The sequence below is a fragment of the Rhynchophorus ferrugineus genome, unplaced genomic scaffold, assembly GCF_030347505.1.
Source record: "Rhynchophorus ferrugineus isolate W39M unplaced genomic scaffold, kcgeb_rfMv2 rfM2, whole genome shotgun sequence".
In the NCBI taxonomy this organism is placed as follows: Eukaryota; Metazoa; Arthropoda; class Insecta; order Coleoptera; family Curculionidae; genus Rhynchophorus; species Rhynchophorus ferrugineus.
In genome coordinates this window covers 35331143-35347157 of record NW_027472581.1, presented here as the reverse complement: position 1 = coordinate 35347157, position 16015 = coordinate 35331143, and the positions used below count along the sequence as shown (strand labels likewise).

The following is a 16015-nucleotide window of genomic DNA, read 5'->3' as shown; positions in this document are numbered from 1 at the left end:
TATCGTCTATATAGTCATTCTATCAACAATAATGAATCCAAGATATAGTGTCATAATTATCACAATCATTAGATTCAATTAAATATAATTGTGATATTGAAGCAAATGATGTTTTATATTTTATAGATTTAACTTTCCATTCATTATTGCTTCTTGAAATTGAAATTCATTGAAACTACCTATCTCTAGTAATAGCCTTCTTGAAATATTTTATCCCCACAAATTCCATAATTAACGACAAAAAAATTACCAACATAGCCAGTTCAAATATTTCACATGAAACATTGGTATTAGAAAAATTATAATAATATTAAGGATGAGGAAAGTTCATAATTGCATGCATTACTATGAACATTGAGATTTGATTTGATTAGAAAATGAATTAAATTTCCTTACAATATTTAATAATTTATTCTACAAATCAGTTCAAGTTCAAGGTTCACTATATACAAATCATACTATAATATTCTGCAACCATCCATTCATCTATTCATAAAATATTTAATTCGATATTTATAATCAGGCATATATTCTTAAAAACATGTTTGGGAACAATATAGAAAATTACAGATGTAATTAAAGTTTTCTTAACGCCTCCAAACTAATATGTCTCTTGGCAGCATTAATGTTAATTACTTTTACCTCGATGACGTCACCTAGTTGGACAATGACACCTTTCATGAACTTATTGTGCAGTAGGCCATTAGTACCTACTCCGATATCAACAAACGCACCAAACGATGTGACATTATTCACCCGTCCAGTCAGAACTGTTCCCGAGGCTAGTTCTTCAAATGAGGTAATATCTCTACGGAACAAAGGACCGTTATTAGATTCAGAACGTAAATCATGATTCAACTTCTTGGATAGGGCATCTAGGATCAGGCTGATGTTCTCCTTGTCGGATTTAAAGGTAGCGCTCAAGGCGTTTACGTCCAGTGCTGGTCTTTTAGATTTAAACGTAGCTATAAAACTATCGGATCCTACGTCTTGTTCCTTCAGACCCATTTTCACTAGAACACAAATATGTAAGTTATGTTACAATTAAAATAGAATATAAAAGTACATTTACATCTGACATTTGTTACATAACAGGTCAATTGAAAAGTACCCCGGCCTGACACATAGGTGGCGCTACTAGAATTAAATCCATGTTTTTTAGTTAGCCCAAACCCTCAAAAGATGCGTGTATAAATTTGACAACTGTCGGATCATTAGTTTGTGAATTATAGAATTTCGAATGAAGCAACTTTTGTTATTGTGAAAAAAATGGATAAAAAGGAATTTCGTGTATTGATAAAATATTGCTTTTTAAAGGAAAAAAATACAGTTGAAGCAAAAACTTGGCTTGATGCCGAGTTTCCGGATATTGCCCCAGGAAAATCAACCATCAAGGATTAGTATGCTAAGTTTGAAACGTGGTCAAATGAGCATCGAAGACGGTGAACGCAGTGGACGCCTAAAAGAGTTTGTTACCGACGAAAATATTTAAAAAATCCACATGATCTTTAATGGCCGTAAATTGAAACTGAAAAAAAAATTTTTACAAATGGAATAATTTTCATTGACTACCTTGAAAAAGTAAGGACCATCAACAGCAACTATTACATAGCGTTATTAGACCGTTTGAAGGACGAAATCGCCAAAAAATGACCGAATTTGAAGAAAAAGAAAATACTGCTTCATCAAGACAATACACCGTGTTAAAAATCCATGAATTGGGCTTCGAATTGCTTCCTCATCGACCGTATTCTCCAGATCTCGCCCGCAGCGACTATTTCCGGTTCTCAGATCTCGTTGAATGCTCGTTGGGAAGAAATTTTCGTCGAATGAAGAGGTGATCGACGAAACTGAGACCTGTTTTGATGCAAAAGGCAAATCGTACTACAAAAATGGTATCGAAAAGTTGGAGGATCACTATAATCAGTGTATCACACTTGAAGGAAATTATGTTAATTATATATATATATATATATATATATATATATATATATATATATATATATGTATATTTAATGGGCTTACCGACAATTTTGTCTCCCTTTTTAAAGAAAACGGGGACACTTCACGGCGTTAAACTTGGCACCATTAAAGCTCATATTGAGAAAGAATTAAGCTTAAAATGTTTGTGTAATCTAGGCTACAAATAAATATATTCCAATAAAATGAAAAATGCTCAAATCAAGCGACCAAGTATAATAGCAGGTATAGCTGCTGTCATATCAGTGACACAAAATATATAAACCAATATTTTAGGTACTCTGCGGGTAGTGGTGCGGGCTAAGAGTTTGGCTCCCTAACAATAACGTCCTAGAATAATAGAGGATAATGTTCGTAAAAATTAAGTGGGTGTTTAAAGTCGCTAAATAACACAAATGTGTTGGGACGACTATAAAATAAATACATTAAATTTTTCTTTGGTTCTGGCTCTGGCTGATACGCTGCTGACTATAACTCTTGTACGGTAGATTATTCGTCGTTTCTGTTGTGCGTAAATCAACTACGGACGCCTAATTTTTAAAATCAAAATGTGGCAGAACTGTACCACAAAAGATAATATACGAAAAATCGATATTTCAAACGATAATAAAACAGAAAGTGAGCAGAGCAATGTTATTTTCGGCTATTCCCGTATTGATGGAACTATTAAAATGTTATGGCAAGTGTGGACGAAAAACGATTAAGATTAGTACGATCACGTAAAATATAATTTTATATAAAAGAAAAACCCGACTATGGGAAAATTTCATCTCAAGAATTTGAACTCTTTGTTTACAAGATATTTAGAATTTTTAAATCAGCTTTTGATTTAATTCGATGTCTGGTGAAAAGAGAAGCTAAGAAAAATTGTTCTTGCTTAAGAACTGATAGTAATTGATATGGTTCTGGTGACATAGTATATCATCGAACTAGAGGTAATTCTAAAGGTTATTGAGATTTTTTTTATAAATTTTAGTGGCATTAACTCCTGATTCATTTCAGGTTTCTATAGTACATGCATTTCTTAAACAAGGCATTAACCAAATACTACAGATAGTAAACACGTTAATTTGTGCATTAAGAGTTTAAAAAAATATTGCAAAGAATATTAACCATCATAAAATAACGTCACTTGTTGGTGAGTTGTTAGTTCCCGCGTGTTTGTTTACAAGATATTTAGAATTTTTAAATCAGCTTTTGATTTAATTCGATGTCTGGTGAAAAGAGAAGCTAAGAAAATTTGTTCTTGCTTAAGAACTGATAGTAATCGATATGGTTCTGATGACATAGTATATCATCGAACTAGAGGTAATTCTAAAGGTTATTGAGATTTTTTTAATAAATTTTAGTGGCATTAACTCCTGATTCATTTCAGGTTTCTATAGTACATGCATTTCTTAAACAAGGCATTAACCAAATACTACAGATAATAAACACGTTAATTTGTGCATTAAGAGTTTAAAAAAATATTGCAAAGAATATTAACCATCATAAAATAACGTCACTTGTTGGTGAGTTGTTAGTTCCCGCGTGGGACATAAGACACACACACACATATATTTATATATATATATATATATATATATATATATATATATATATATATATATCTGCTGCATATTTTCATTACATCATTTATGTATTAATATAGTCTTATCTTTTATTTATATTTCTCACTTAAAATATATATTGGAAAAACAATAAATATACCAGGCTGATTAATAGAATAATTTATTTACCTATCTAATTTTTTAATTAAAATGGCATAGTCTTTGCTTATTTATTCCACTCTTCGGTCTCCCCCCGGTAAATAGCTTGTAGCTAATGTTTATCTACTGCTTTCTACCTTGTCTTATGTCCCACGCGAGAACTAACAACTCACCAAGTGACGTTACTTTATGATGGTTAATATTCTTTGCAATATTTAAACTCTTAAGATGTATAACAATTACTGTTATAGATAGTTTTAAGACTCTGTGACATTTTATTGTTTGAACTTTGTATCAATTATTTTGATTATTTACTTTATAGGCTTAAGTTTTGAAACTCAATAGTTAATTTCATGATTTTAAATACTGCGGTTGTAAATTGTAAAAAATAAATTACCTAATAATATTCGTTATTGTTTTAATATACATGCTGAAGTCCAATATCAATGTCAAAATAGTTTTCAAATATGTTCAGTTTTCAGATACAAACATGAATTACTTCATTTATTATTCCATATGTATGTTTATAACAATAATATAAGTTATAAAAGTAAAGAGAGATCATGTATACTTATATTTTATGCTTTGAAGTTGTTATACTTTTGAAAATAATGTTTCTTATGATACTTTGTTATAATGTTCAGTGATGTAGTAATTTAAAGTACTTTGTATTATCAGTACTTTGTTGATTATTCAAACTTAATGGAAATTAGATTTAATTACATGAGAGTTATTTTTATATACAGACATTTATTATTTTAATTAATGTTTTACTCTGTTATGAGAAAATCGTGATTAATTTAATAAATTGTGGTCGAATTTCGACTACATGTCGGTAACTAGTATTGTATAAAAAATACTGAAGATTATAATAGAAACAATAATTTTTATTATTTTAGAATTTAAGTTAAAAACTGTCAGGTGTGAATGTACCTTAAATCCAATAAAACACACTTACCTAGGAGACTTCTTACTATGTGATAAGATTCCGGATGTATAATGGTCGCATCAAGCGGCGTAGTCTGCTTATTTTTGTAGAAAGATTTGTCATGAGGATTCAAAGGCCCTACGCGCAAAAAACCCGCGCACTGTTCAAATATCCTCTCTCCTATACCATATACTTCTAACAATTGCCTACGGTGCTGAAAATAACCTTCCTTCTCCCGGTACAAAATAATCTGCGTGGCTTTACTGTCAGTTAAACCTGCGACACGCCTGGACACAAAAAAACTCAATATGTAGTTCCACCTCCAGTTTAAAGCCCATACCTCAATAAACATTGGGATGCCGTATTCAAGTCGACTCCGACGAAACTGACACACTCCGATACTACTTGTCCAAGAGCCTCTTCCAGCTGTTTCTTTTTTATATCCAATTGGTACATTCCAACTCCAAGGTGAGATGGTTCGACCTTAACAAGTTCTGCCATTGGATCTTGCATTCTTCGGGCAAGCGAAACTAAAAAACAGGTAATATAAAACAAGATTATTTCAATACAGTAATGTTCCAATATAAAAATTACCTGCGCTTATTATATTAGGATCTAAATCTCCAAATTCTTTGCGAGCCTCCGGACTACAACTGTAAATGGACGCTCCGTCTTCATTCACGATTATGTAATTTACATTTAAAGGCTTGAAATAATTTGTCTTAATTAAGGTCACAATCCATTCTTCAGTCTCTCTACAAGCAGTACCGTTTCCGATTCCAATGAGTTCACAACTGAAAAACAAGTTCTGTAAAAATACTCATTATGTTTTAAACATTTAAGTTAATACTTATGTTTCATCAACATAGTCTTAATAATGCCTTCTCCCCTATTTTCTGAACGCCTACTATGCGGATATATTACATTGTGCATCAATAAAGAACCAGTTTCAGATATAAGGGCCAATTTACAACCGTTACTATATCCAGGATCTATAGCCAAAATTGGTTTACCTTTTAAAGGTCGACTTAGAAGAAGATTTTTTAAGTTTTCGCTAAAAATTTTACAAGACTCTTTCTCCGCCTTCTGCCTCAGTTCCTGCCTCAATTCTCTCGTGATGAAGTTAACGACTGAAAGAAAGCAAAAGTAATTAAAATCTAGAAACAACATACCGTCGCTATGTGCTCCTACTTAATCTCCTATATGCATCATCAATAGCCATATCCATCATTCTTTTCCTGAACGAGTCAAATGAAGAATTCCGCAACCACTTGTTGAAACAGAATTGTTTGTACTTGTGCTCAAAAAAGTCGGGGATGTTAATCTTAACGTTAAGTATTTTCAAAGCTTCCCCTCTGTTGATAGCTAAGATCTAATACACATATAAAGATTAAATTAATTATATATAGCTACATACTATATTTCTACTATATAATTTTAAGTAATAAGAAATCAAGAAATTTTGCAATAAATATTTGTGGTGTTAAATCCTAAGCTGCCTTAACGCGCTAAAAACCTTTTTTGATATATATTTTTCTGAATACAAAATCCTGATTTCAGCAAGTATATATATGTACTTGCTGTTCAAGACAGTGGGGCGACGAAAGATAGACCTGGCCAATCCTGATTTTTGACGAAGCTTGTAAACACTAACGATTTATCCTGCTTTTGAGCCAAGCCTATATGAATAAAAATAAGGGTGCTGCATGGGTGCCTTGTTGGAAAAATTAAGAGTTTTAAGGTATTAAAAAAATAAATTCGTTAGAGAAATTTTTCATTGCTGAAAAATGCAATTGCAGTGCTAATTAAACATATACGTTTAATATCCAAAAAAGTGAATGAAGAACTTGCATGAAACATGTCTACGTAAATTTTAGGATCACATTTAGTCATAGGCATGTTTCTTCAATTAAGCGTCTAATTATTTTATGCATTTACCGTTATTTCTCAAATTATCGCCTTATATGTATATTTTGAAAAAAAAAACAAGGGATTTATACTAGCAAAAACTGCGGGAGCTGTAACACCAAGGGAGATTTCATATAATAACATTCTTGAGTATTATTTATGGCTGTAAAAAATTAACATAGTACAACCTGTTAATACACAAACATCACATTTTATACAGCATTTAAACAGACCGAATTAAAATAGCAGATCGAATTTTTAACTATGAAGTCAGTAAAATAAATATCTTTTATATACCTGATGCGATTTTAAAAATAACACTTGCTGGGAAAATTCAAAATACTGTTCAAACTTCATTTCATTAATTTGAGAGTTCTTTTTATTTGGATCAACATCAGATGCTTTTGTCTGTCTGGCTCTTTTGGTTTCCAATACAAATTTTGTTTTGCACCTCCTATATATATATATAAAAATGTTTGGTATACTGGAATTACTTGAAATTTGAACTTACAAATCTCTTAAAAATGTTAATAACTCAGAATCAGTAGCAATTTCAGAAGCTATGATGTGCACTATGTTCTTTTCTACCTCATCAGGTGTCTTTAGGTCCTTTACTTCTGGGTTAATGTAATTAAATACATTTACAAGAGCTGTATTATTCAATACTTGAAGAGCAGGAACTTCTAATCCAAGCTGTTTAGCTTTCTCAACCAATGATTTTTTAGACCCAACTGATTTAAAAGGGGTATACTAAAACATAAAGTATCAACTATAAAAAATCTAAAGAAACAATATTGATATTACTCACAATATGGTCCAGTTCTTCTGATGTTTTAACAGCACAAATATTTTGTTGAAGTTTTTCATTCAACTTTCCCATCTTTCCCACAGTGGTGATAACTGTAGAAATCTTTTTCTTTAAAGCACATATATCATCAAAATGCTCTTTTGCAGTTCGTAATTCTTCAGGGCTCATATTTCCAACAAAATTTTTCCTGTACCTAAATACAAAAAACATTGAAAATATTGGTAAACCATATGAATTCTTGTCCGTACCTAGCAATAAATGGTATTGTATTACCATCATTCAATAAGTCAAATATATTTTTAGCTATGTATTTTTCAACACATGTTCTTTCAGCAAGTAACTCAAAATCAGTCCAACTTGGAGTTACACTGGCATCATTACAATCAATAATAGGACCTGGATCTGATGCATTAAGAGAAACATCCTTTTTTGTTTCCTTTTTAACAACTTTTTTTGATATTCTTGTCTTTTTTGGAGCAACTGTCGTACTTTGCAACTTACGTTTCTAAAATGTAGAACTTATTTAACAATTCACCATTCAGTTGAATAACTCTACCTTTGGTTTTATATCAGGTATACTTTCATCAGATTCATCATTTTTTACAGTAACTTGCTTCTGAGGATTTGATATTTTACGTTTCTGTAAAAATATATTGAAAATTTTTACTTAAAATTGTACTCATGGGTTCATTTACCTTCGGTCTTATATCTAATTCACCTCCAGCAACTTTTGTCTTTGTACTTTGAAGTCTTGTTTTCTAATAAAAATTATCTTAATTTAACATTAAACTTTAATTGCAAGAACAAAAATGTTTACCCTAGGTTTTACTTCTTTAGAAGGTTTCTCAACATAATCTTCATCCTCATCATCACTAGTCATAACATCTATAACTTTTATAGCATTCTAAAAAATATTTATTAGACAAATATTACAAATAAAGTTATTATGAGTAAAAACCTGTACTCTTCGCGGTCTTCTCGTCACTCTAGGTTTAACATTGTCCTCTGGTAGTTCTTCATCGCTTATTAGCGATATTTCTCCCAGCATCTTTTGTTCTGATTTCTAAAATATACTCAATCAACATAATAATTAAATCCTTATGATATAATACCTTTTCTTTTTTCACTTTTTTGAAAACGATTTCATCGTCACTATCCGAAGTCATCACGTCGTTTACCTTTTTTCTCTAAATTTTAAATAAAAATTTATGTTTAGATCAATTAGATGTCTATAATTTACCCTTCTTTGAGTTGATTTTCCATTAGTCTGTGGGGCATCACTATCATCATCACTTATAAAAATATTGGCACTCATAGCGGTTTAAAAATATTTTAAATAAAATCCAAAAAATATTGAGAATTAAAAATTGAAATTTGAGAATATTGAAAATTCCTCCGTATTTTGTGATAAAATCCGCAAGCCTCTAACAGTCCTCAATTTAAATATAATCTAGGTTATGTTCGTTTCAACTTCTTTTTAAATAGAAGTAGTAACGGATAACGTTAATTATTTCTATAATTGTAAATTATTTATAATTGTTTCTATATTAGTAATAACTTATTACTTTTAATATTTCAAAACGACTAGTACTTATTAAGCCACAAAATATCGCAAAAGAATAATAATATTTAGTAACTTCATTGTAAAAATTTACTATGACAATAATTCCATTTGAAGGTGTAAACATAGCAATAACAAAGACAGAAAATATTTAAATTCCCTGGGGCAGAGTAGGTTTTTATTTGTTTATAATTACTGGATTGAACCTTTGTTTATTTTTTACAATTGTAAATTTTTCAGAATTACCTCTTCAGGGTATAGATATCCCTATGAGTGCAAAATTTAATATAATTTTCTCACATGTTAGTGACCAAATTGATAAGGTCAAGTGATTTTAAAATTACTTCCAGTTGCTTTATAACACCTAAATCATTCCCTGTTTTATCAGTAATGACTACCAGGTTGGCCACTCACCTTCAATAAAACCAAAGTATCAATCACTAATCTGATCGATACAGATAAGTAGACATGAAAATAAATTCATATTCAAAGTTAATTCTAAATATTTAACTAGACTATAAATATGTATGACATCCAGTTTTCTAACGGTTAATAATAGCTTTTAAAAAAGTGCATTCTCCCACGTTTATTAATATAACATGATTCATTATTTTTTGCTTCACATCTATGTATCTGGAAAATGACTTTGTAAACAAAAACTAATTTCACCTATTTATAGTTCTATGTTATATATAATTAAAATACATATTAAATTATTTTAATATAATTTTTATTAAAAATTAAGGGATCTTACTAGTTAAAGTATACAATTAAATTTATTGATTTAGAAAATGGTAATGAACACAACAAAGATGGGGTTAATACACTGTTAATTTCTATGTCTTCTACCAGAAATTAAAATAAACCTGAATTCACAGAAAAAGTATTATTTAAATACCATATGAAAAATATTAACTCTTTTAATACAAATTTGAATTGGGTCTAGGTTTTATATATAACAATCCACTGGATATCAAATAATCTATTTATTACAATTAAGTAAAATTAGCGTCCCCTTGCTAACTTAACATATCTAATAAAATTTACATGTTATCTTAAACATCATGATACCAGTCGGTATCGCAAAGAAGAATTGGCGAGACACACTTTAGATAGATCATTGGTTAAAACTGAATTTCACTCCATTTGAACAAAACAAAAGAAAAAATCACACACTGTCGGTTTCACTGAAGATATAACATTATTTTTAACGAGGAAATATAGCGCGTCTAATATCCAATAAATAAACTGAAACACCATTGTCATAAAAAAATGATTGATGATAATCAGTCCTTGATACATGATCATATGTTCTAGTTTCCCTCCTTGCTGTAGGCATCTAATTCTGCATCTAGTTCTTCTGGTGTTATGTGTTTTCGTTGTTGACCTCTCTGGTTACCTCCTCTACGACCTGAAATAAAATCATAAAATTAATATATAAAACTTACTGCTTATAAAAACTCATCTAACAATTAAATTTTCTTCTTATATATTGTATGCAAAGATAAATAACAAACCTCTACTGGGCCGGCCTTTAGGTGCTCCTCTGGGACTCCTGAATTTTCTATTGCCTGATGGGCCTCCAAGTCCAGCTGCTATGGATCTCCGTGGTGGGGGTGGTATTTCATTTGTAATGAGCTGAATATTCATGGCTCTTCCATCCAAAGGTACTCCATTGTATTGTTTCATAGCCTTAATGGCGTCATTTCGGCGCTCAAAAATTACGTCTGCTGTGCCCAAAGAGCGGCCTGTTCTGTCATAATGTACGGCGGCACTTTTCAGGGGCCCGAATTCGGCAAAAAGCTCCTGGATGTCGGAATCCGACACGCCGAAATCTAAATTCGAAACCATCAGTTTCGTGGGCCCCATTGTTGCCTGGACGGCAGCACGCGCCGCCGCCACTTTACGAGGGCCATAGCCCTCAAACAGATCGTGCTTCCAAGCACCATTCACGTCTCCCTAAAGGAAAAAGTCTGTTGTCAGCTAAGCCAAGCCTCGGCGAGACGCACAGCCTTGGTCATTTTTCCCTCACAAAATTCAAAATAATTAGTAAAATAGGTTGTCAAAACATTACCCGAGTGTAGGAGCGCGAGATACTGCCGCCTCTACCGCGGCCCCTCTGCACACCTGCACTGCCGCCGCCCCTCCTGAAATTTCCGCCTCCTCTTCGTTGGCCTCTGCTGACCTGGGGGCCTCGGCCACCGGCACCTCCGCCACCCCGTCTACCCCCACGGCCGCGTCCCGGTTTGTTTGATTTTATAATATCGTCAAGGCTCATATCCACTTTGTCGACCATTTTTCGCGTACTAATAACGGTAAGAAACAAATAAAAACAACGTTAAGTAGACGACGCTCGACCTCACGTACACGACAAAAACAAAATGGCGATCACTCCGTCAATGTCGAAAAGGAAGTGAAGAAATGTCAGATTACGCACTAAATTCTCGCTACATGAATAGTAGTTTATTTTCGAACTATGACTGGTTGAGGGATTGATAACCTTATATATCTAGAAATTTAATGACTAAAGTATTTTATTTTAGGCCTATATATTTTTATTTGTAAATCCCATCTTATTATTTAAAAAGTTTTTCACAATATAGCATTAGCGTTGAGAACTATCGACTGAAAACAGTCGATAGTCGCAAAACAGTCGATAGTCAAAAAACTAGTGTACACGGTTCGACTGTTTTTTTCAATTCGTGATGGCAGACGAATTGTAAGAGAGGAAAGGACGGAGATAATTCTTTGGGGCAGTTAATTATATATGTGGTTATATTTTACAACGGTAGTATAAGCGAGATGGAGATGTATAAATTCCTTCACGAACTAACTTTAAAAAAGAAAAGGAATACTAGTTCTGTGGATCTGAAAAACAATGTAATTTTTCTATGGGATGGAAAAATACCCCACAATTATTTTATTGTATTTTAATGTGTTAATCGCTATTTTCAAATAATATACTATAATAAATATAGACAATACATTAGAACTTAAACAAAACCTAAAAACTGAAGCTGTACATTAATCATAAATACTATATAAAAATTGAACATATACCTAATCATAGAAAAAGAACTAATTCATAGCATAATTAAAAATGATCCGAATGAAATGATATAAATGCTTTATTTAATATTGAACGGAAATATTTTTTAACAAAAACCGAGAGAGTAATCGAAATATTATGTATGGTTGCCATACAGTCAAAATTTTTTACTATTTGTCATTCCCAATTTTTATTTTTTATCCTATTACATTAACAATCTTGAAAACTATCGTACTAAAATGCTATAATATTAATATATAATACATTTTTATTTACAAGCAAACTACCAAAAAAATCATAAAACTACACATATTACATATAAATCTATGTAAACATAAATTGGGTACATTTTTGTCAAGGTCGCGGCTAGGACGATACAGCCAAAACGTTAAAAATCTGTCGAATGAAACAAGTAGAACCAAAAGTAGTAACTAAAAGTACGACTGAAACAGTCGATAGTAAAAAGTAGTCAATTACTACAGTCGATAGTTCCCAACACTATCTAGCAATATTTACATATTTTATAATCGCAGGCAATTGTACCTTTACAGATGGCGTGCAATGGTACTCTATGAATTGTACCTGGTTGCAGTTTTGTTAATAGTATATATATATATATATATATATATATATATATATATACCAACTTAGAAATCATCACAGATGACATCCGGTCTTACCCAGCCTGGTTACTGGCGTGACTGGGATCATTTTTCTTGTCGGATTTTACAACCTTGCCTAGTACAATCACAAACATAAATTTACTTCCATGCCCCAGCAGGATTCGAACCCTCGACTATCGCAACAGTAGGTGAACCTGCCGCCTTTACCACTGCGCCACCAAGCTGGCATGTAATTTTTTTATTGCCATATAAGTCAATGCAAATATATTGCCAAACTAATTAATAACCTAAATACTAATGTAATGATTTTCGACCATTACGTGAATCTCCCATAATATATTATTACTTTATTGATTTTTTTATTAAACTATTATATATTTGATTAATCAAATGGATACACTATTTAATTCATCCAAATCCGTTTTACTAAGATGTTAACTTATTCTGTCAAATAAACATCTTAATAGATTTTCTGTACTATACATTGTTCGTTAAATGTATCTACCAAATAAAAAATATTTTGAGTAATCGCATTTTTAGATTTTTTATTTAGTGATTGATAACTAAAACAAAAAATAAAAATCAAAATTTATCACTTCACACACAGTAAGTTTATTTATCGCTAAAACAATCAATATATACAAAAATTCAAAGATATATTAAATTACAGGTACGTCCCACCCTAGAACTAATACGAACAGTAAAAAAATAATTGAACTAATATCAAGTATAATAAGGAATGCTTATGCTTATGTCTAGATCAATGAAGGAAACAGTTCAGAGACACTCTGATCCCAACTGTCGATATCAGAGCTGCTTTGAGGTGAATCAATTGATTCATAACCTCGATCTGATATAGGTGATAAAACACCAGATTCATATTTGGGAAGAGGTAGGAGATTTGTGTCCACCACCAGAGGGCTATCTTGCTTGATTACCACTTCATTAAGTGGCGTGCTATCTTCGTTGATTAAAATAGTTATCGGCTGTAATGTGCCATACATAACTTCTGGCTGGGTGACCTGAATGCGTTTTTTTGTTTTCGGTCGGATGGTTTTAAATTTCCTCATTCCAGATCTGGGACGAGACGTATCTGGCTTTGGCGATTTGGCATAGTTGTGGTGAAGCAGGAGGTACTCTGAAATATCCTGTTCCAGAGTGTTCTTATTGTCTAGCACTTTGCTTCGACTGGATTCCAAGTTTTCTGATGTCGTCCCCACCATTTGCCCAACTTTATTTTCTGAGCAGATGGCTGTTGTTTCCTAAAAAAATTAACCCAACTTGGTGAACAATGCCAAATAGGAATAATACATACATGTTTTTGGCCAGACATACTAAACATTGCAGGATTTAAAAGGTTATTACATTTTATAGATTCAAATATTTCAGTGAGTGAAAGGAGATGTAAAGGTATCTCTACGAAGCCTTATATATAATTATTTCAATAATTAAAAGTGATAACCCTTTAAATATATTTTTAAAATTCTTATTGTTCAAATTATGGCTAACAAGCTCCAAATGGCATGCTCTTATTAAGTAATTTAAGCGATTGGTTTAAGGTTAGATATAATGATTGCAACATATTTAAATAATGTGTCTCAAAAAAATTCTACATTCACATTTACTAGTAGCATTTAAATAATATAACCTAATAGCTTAAAATAATGTCCTTTACATTTTCTATATAATATGGTGTTAAATATAAATACGAGCACAATATGGTGCAAAATGATTGAGAATTTTTCAGGTGTCATATTTTTACCTTTCAACAAAACACTTTATATTATGGTCAACACATCTAGAAGAAAAATAATAATAATACCAAGTGTTGAACAGGTTGGTGTATATTTGTATAGCGATGTTCAGCTAAAGCACGTGTATACACTATTCAAAAAATCTCAAATAAAAAAACTGTAAAATAGCAAATCAAAGCATGATATTAAAAATGTATTAAATACGACTTTTAAAATTAAGCTAATAAATATTTTAGATAACGTCAACATTATTCCTTATTATAAAGTAGAAAATTATAAAAATTATTAATTGCATAACATAACATCATCAAGAATAATTTAGAATAGTCCTTTTTGTTATATAACTAATGCTAAATTGCTGATCACATTGAAAAAATCACGTAGTGTCATTAAATAGTGTATACTAATGCACTGCTTATGTAATGTTTATATATTAAAGCAAATTACATGAAACAATTTAATTTTGAAAACGCATTTTTTTGACGTAACCGTTAGAAACAAAAATCATTATTTAATGGTGAATGCGACAGTCAACCACTAACCTGTTGAGTTGCTTTTTCCGAAGCACATTCGAGATCCCGAGCAATGTCTTCGAGCAAAGTTTGGGTGAGTTGTTCGAGGGCGTTGAGATCGACCGCCTCGCTGTCAAGTTCGTCGAGCAGGTCCGGTAGAGAAGGCAGGTCAGGATTGTCTTCAGGAGAATGGTTCTGCGCCGGCTGGTCAAAGCCGCTGCTGTGTGCATGCCCGTTCCTTTCGGTCGAAGGAGGGATTCGGTTGATCCACATTCGGATTTGCACACGACAGGCCGGTTTTGACATTGACACTGCTCCACACCCTAAATGAACACGTCATTTATTAAATGTCAAACTTATCAAATGATGCATCAACTCAAATACTATTTAAGAATTTTAAATATTTGTTTTACCTGAAGACGATCTCTTAACTCTGCATTTTCTGCCTGTAATCTTTCATTTGTGACCTTGAGCTGCTCACACTCGGATATAAGCTTCTCGTTTTTTGAGAACAATTGTTGTATAGCCTTTTCCATCTGTTCCAATTTTGCTTTCTTCCTATCCCTTGATGTTTGGGCTGCTACTCGGTTTTTAAGTTTCCTATTGAAAAAAACCATTACAATTAATTTAGGAAATATTTTTATCACCTACTTTCTCTGTATTTTTTCTTCCCAAGATAAATGATCCAGACGTCTTTTCCTGGCCCTTACAGGTGTGTCCGTATTTTGATCCATCATATAATTGTTGTTTTCGTCGTTTAATATATTAAGAATTGTTGGCACCGGTAGCGTTGTCATCATTACGTTATTTGTTTTTATTGCACTTTAATTATATAAAATTCTTTTACGACCTTTAAAACATACACGATACTCACAAACCGAAATTTCTTATGCAACTGTTTAGAATCGGCGCAATAGACAATCCGCAGTACGTGACGTTTCATATCACCGCCACCGTGGTATAATAGTATTGGCTGGTAAAAGTAAGTCTATCGCTGCTAGCCAATGAAATTATAGCGATATTCGCGGGAGATTGAAAAATCGATATTCTCCGAAAGCCAACATAGGACAATATAAATAATTAAACACCAATAATAGGCTATGATTCATTACAGTAAAATATAACGACCAAACAGAGTTTCATAATATGTCTCTTTTTTTCGCTTTCGCGAAAATTCTTGAAA

The 16015-nt window shown here is 31.9% G+C and overlaps 3 protein-coding genes across 5 annotated transcripts; all 3 read right to left on the bottom strand.

Moving 5' to 3' along the window:
- Positions 1-396: 396 nt before the first annotated feature.
- LOC143190736 (S1 RNA-binding domain-containing protein 1) lies at positions 397-9449 on the bottom strand. 2 transcript variants are annotated; one of them, XM_076395272.1, is made up of 16 exons: positions 9309-9449; positions 8446-8520; positions 8292-8396; positions 8151-8237; positions 8029-8091; positions 7890-7973; positions 7582-7838; positions 7334-7526; positions 7037-7275; positions 6823-6979; positions 5809-5989; positions 5468-5747; positions 5212-5411; positions 4958-5147; positions 4648-4904; positions 397-1013 (listed from the first exon to the last, which is right to left on the bottom strand). In XM_076395272.1, exons 2-16 carry the CDS (start codon positions 8497-8499, stop codon positions 577-579), a joined length of 2784 nt encoding a protein of 927 aa, XP_076251387.1. In that variant the 5' UTR covers positions 8500-8520; positions 9309-9449; the 3' UTR covers positions 397-576. The 2 variants fall into 2 exon arrangements, with proteins under 2 accessions (XP_076251387.1, XP_076251386.1); XM_076395271.1 differs by lacking the exon at positions 9309-9449 and adding an exon at positions 8574-8991.
- A 158-nt stretch (positions 9450-9607) lies between these two features.
- On the bottom strand, positions 9608-11491 carry Ref1 (RNA and export factor binding protein 1). The gene is made up of 3 exons (XM_076395312.1): positions 10969-11491; positions 10412-10853; positions 9608-10305 (listed from the first exon to the last, which is right to left on the bottom strand). Exons 1-3 carry the CDS (start codon positions 11188-11190, stop codon positions 10208-10210), a joined length of 762 nt encoding a protein of 253 aa, XP_076251427.1. The 5' UTR covers positions 11191-11491; the 3' UTR covers positions 9608-10207.
- A 1663-nt stretch (positions 11492-13154) lies between these two features.
- On the bottom strand, positions 13155-15736 carry Xbp1 (X box binding protein 1). Of its 2 annotated transcripts, XM_076397367.1 has the most exons (5): positions 15484-15736; positions 15246-15432; positions 14863-15155; positions 14329-14364; positions 13155-13828 (listed from the first exon to the last, which is right to left on the bottom strand). In XM_076397367.1, exons 1-5 carry the CDS (start codon positions 15630-15632, stop codon positions 13738-13740), a joined length of 756 nt encoding a protein of 251 aa, XP_076253482.1. In that variant the 5' UTR covers positions 15633-15736; the 3' UTR covers positions 13155-13737. The 2 variants fall into 2 exon arrangements, with proteins under 2 accessions (XP_076253482.1, XP_076253483.1); XM_076397368.1 differs by lacking the exon at positions 14329-14364 and having other exon boundaries at positions 15484-15733.
- Positions 15737-16015: the final 279 nt, after the last annotated feature.

Bases quoted from the DNA above. Each gene is read 5' to 3' on its own strand.
- Xbp1 (XM_076397367.1), bottom strand. From the start codon at position 15,632: ATGATGACAACGCTACCGGTGCCAACAATTCTTAATATATTAAACGAC. The intron at 15,156-15,245 runs GTAAAACAAATA...GTGTTCATTTAG, and splicing joins AGTTAAGAGATCGTCTTCAG to GGTGTGGAGCAGTGTCAATG. The intron at 13,829-14,328 runs GTAAAAATATGA...TAATTTTTTTAG, and splicing joins ATAAAGTGTTTTGTTGAAAG to GAAACAACAGCCATCTGCTC.
- Ref1 (XM_076395312.1), bottom strand. From the start codon at position 11,190: ATGGTCGACAAAGTGGATATGAGCCTTGACGATATTATAAAATCAAAC. The intron at 10,854-10,968 runs GTAATGTTTTGA...TTTTTCCTTTAG, and splicing joins TCTCGCGCTCCTACACTCGG to GGAGACGTGAATGGTGCTTG. The intron at 10,306-10,411 runs GTTTGTTATTTA...ATTTTATTTCAG, and splicing joins TAAAGGCCGGCCCAGTAGAG to GTCGTAGAGGAGGTAACCAG.
- LOC143190736 (XM_076395271.1), bottom strand. From the start codon at position 8,648: ATGAGTGCCAATATTTTTATAAGTGATGATGATAGTGATGCCCCACAG. The intron at 8,521-8,573 runs GTAAATTATAGA...TTTAAAATTTAG, and splicing joins GAAAATCAACTCAAAGAAGG to AGAAAAAAGGTAAACGACGT. The intron at 4,905-4,957 runs GTATGGGCTTTA...TTTTGTGTCCAG, and splicing joins GCATCCCAATGTTTATTGAG to GCGTGTCGCAGGTTTAACTG.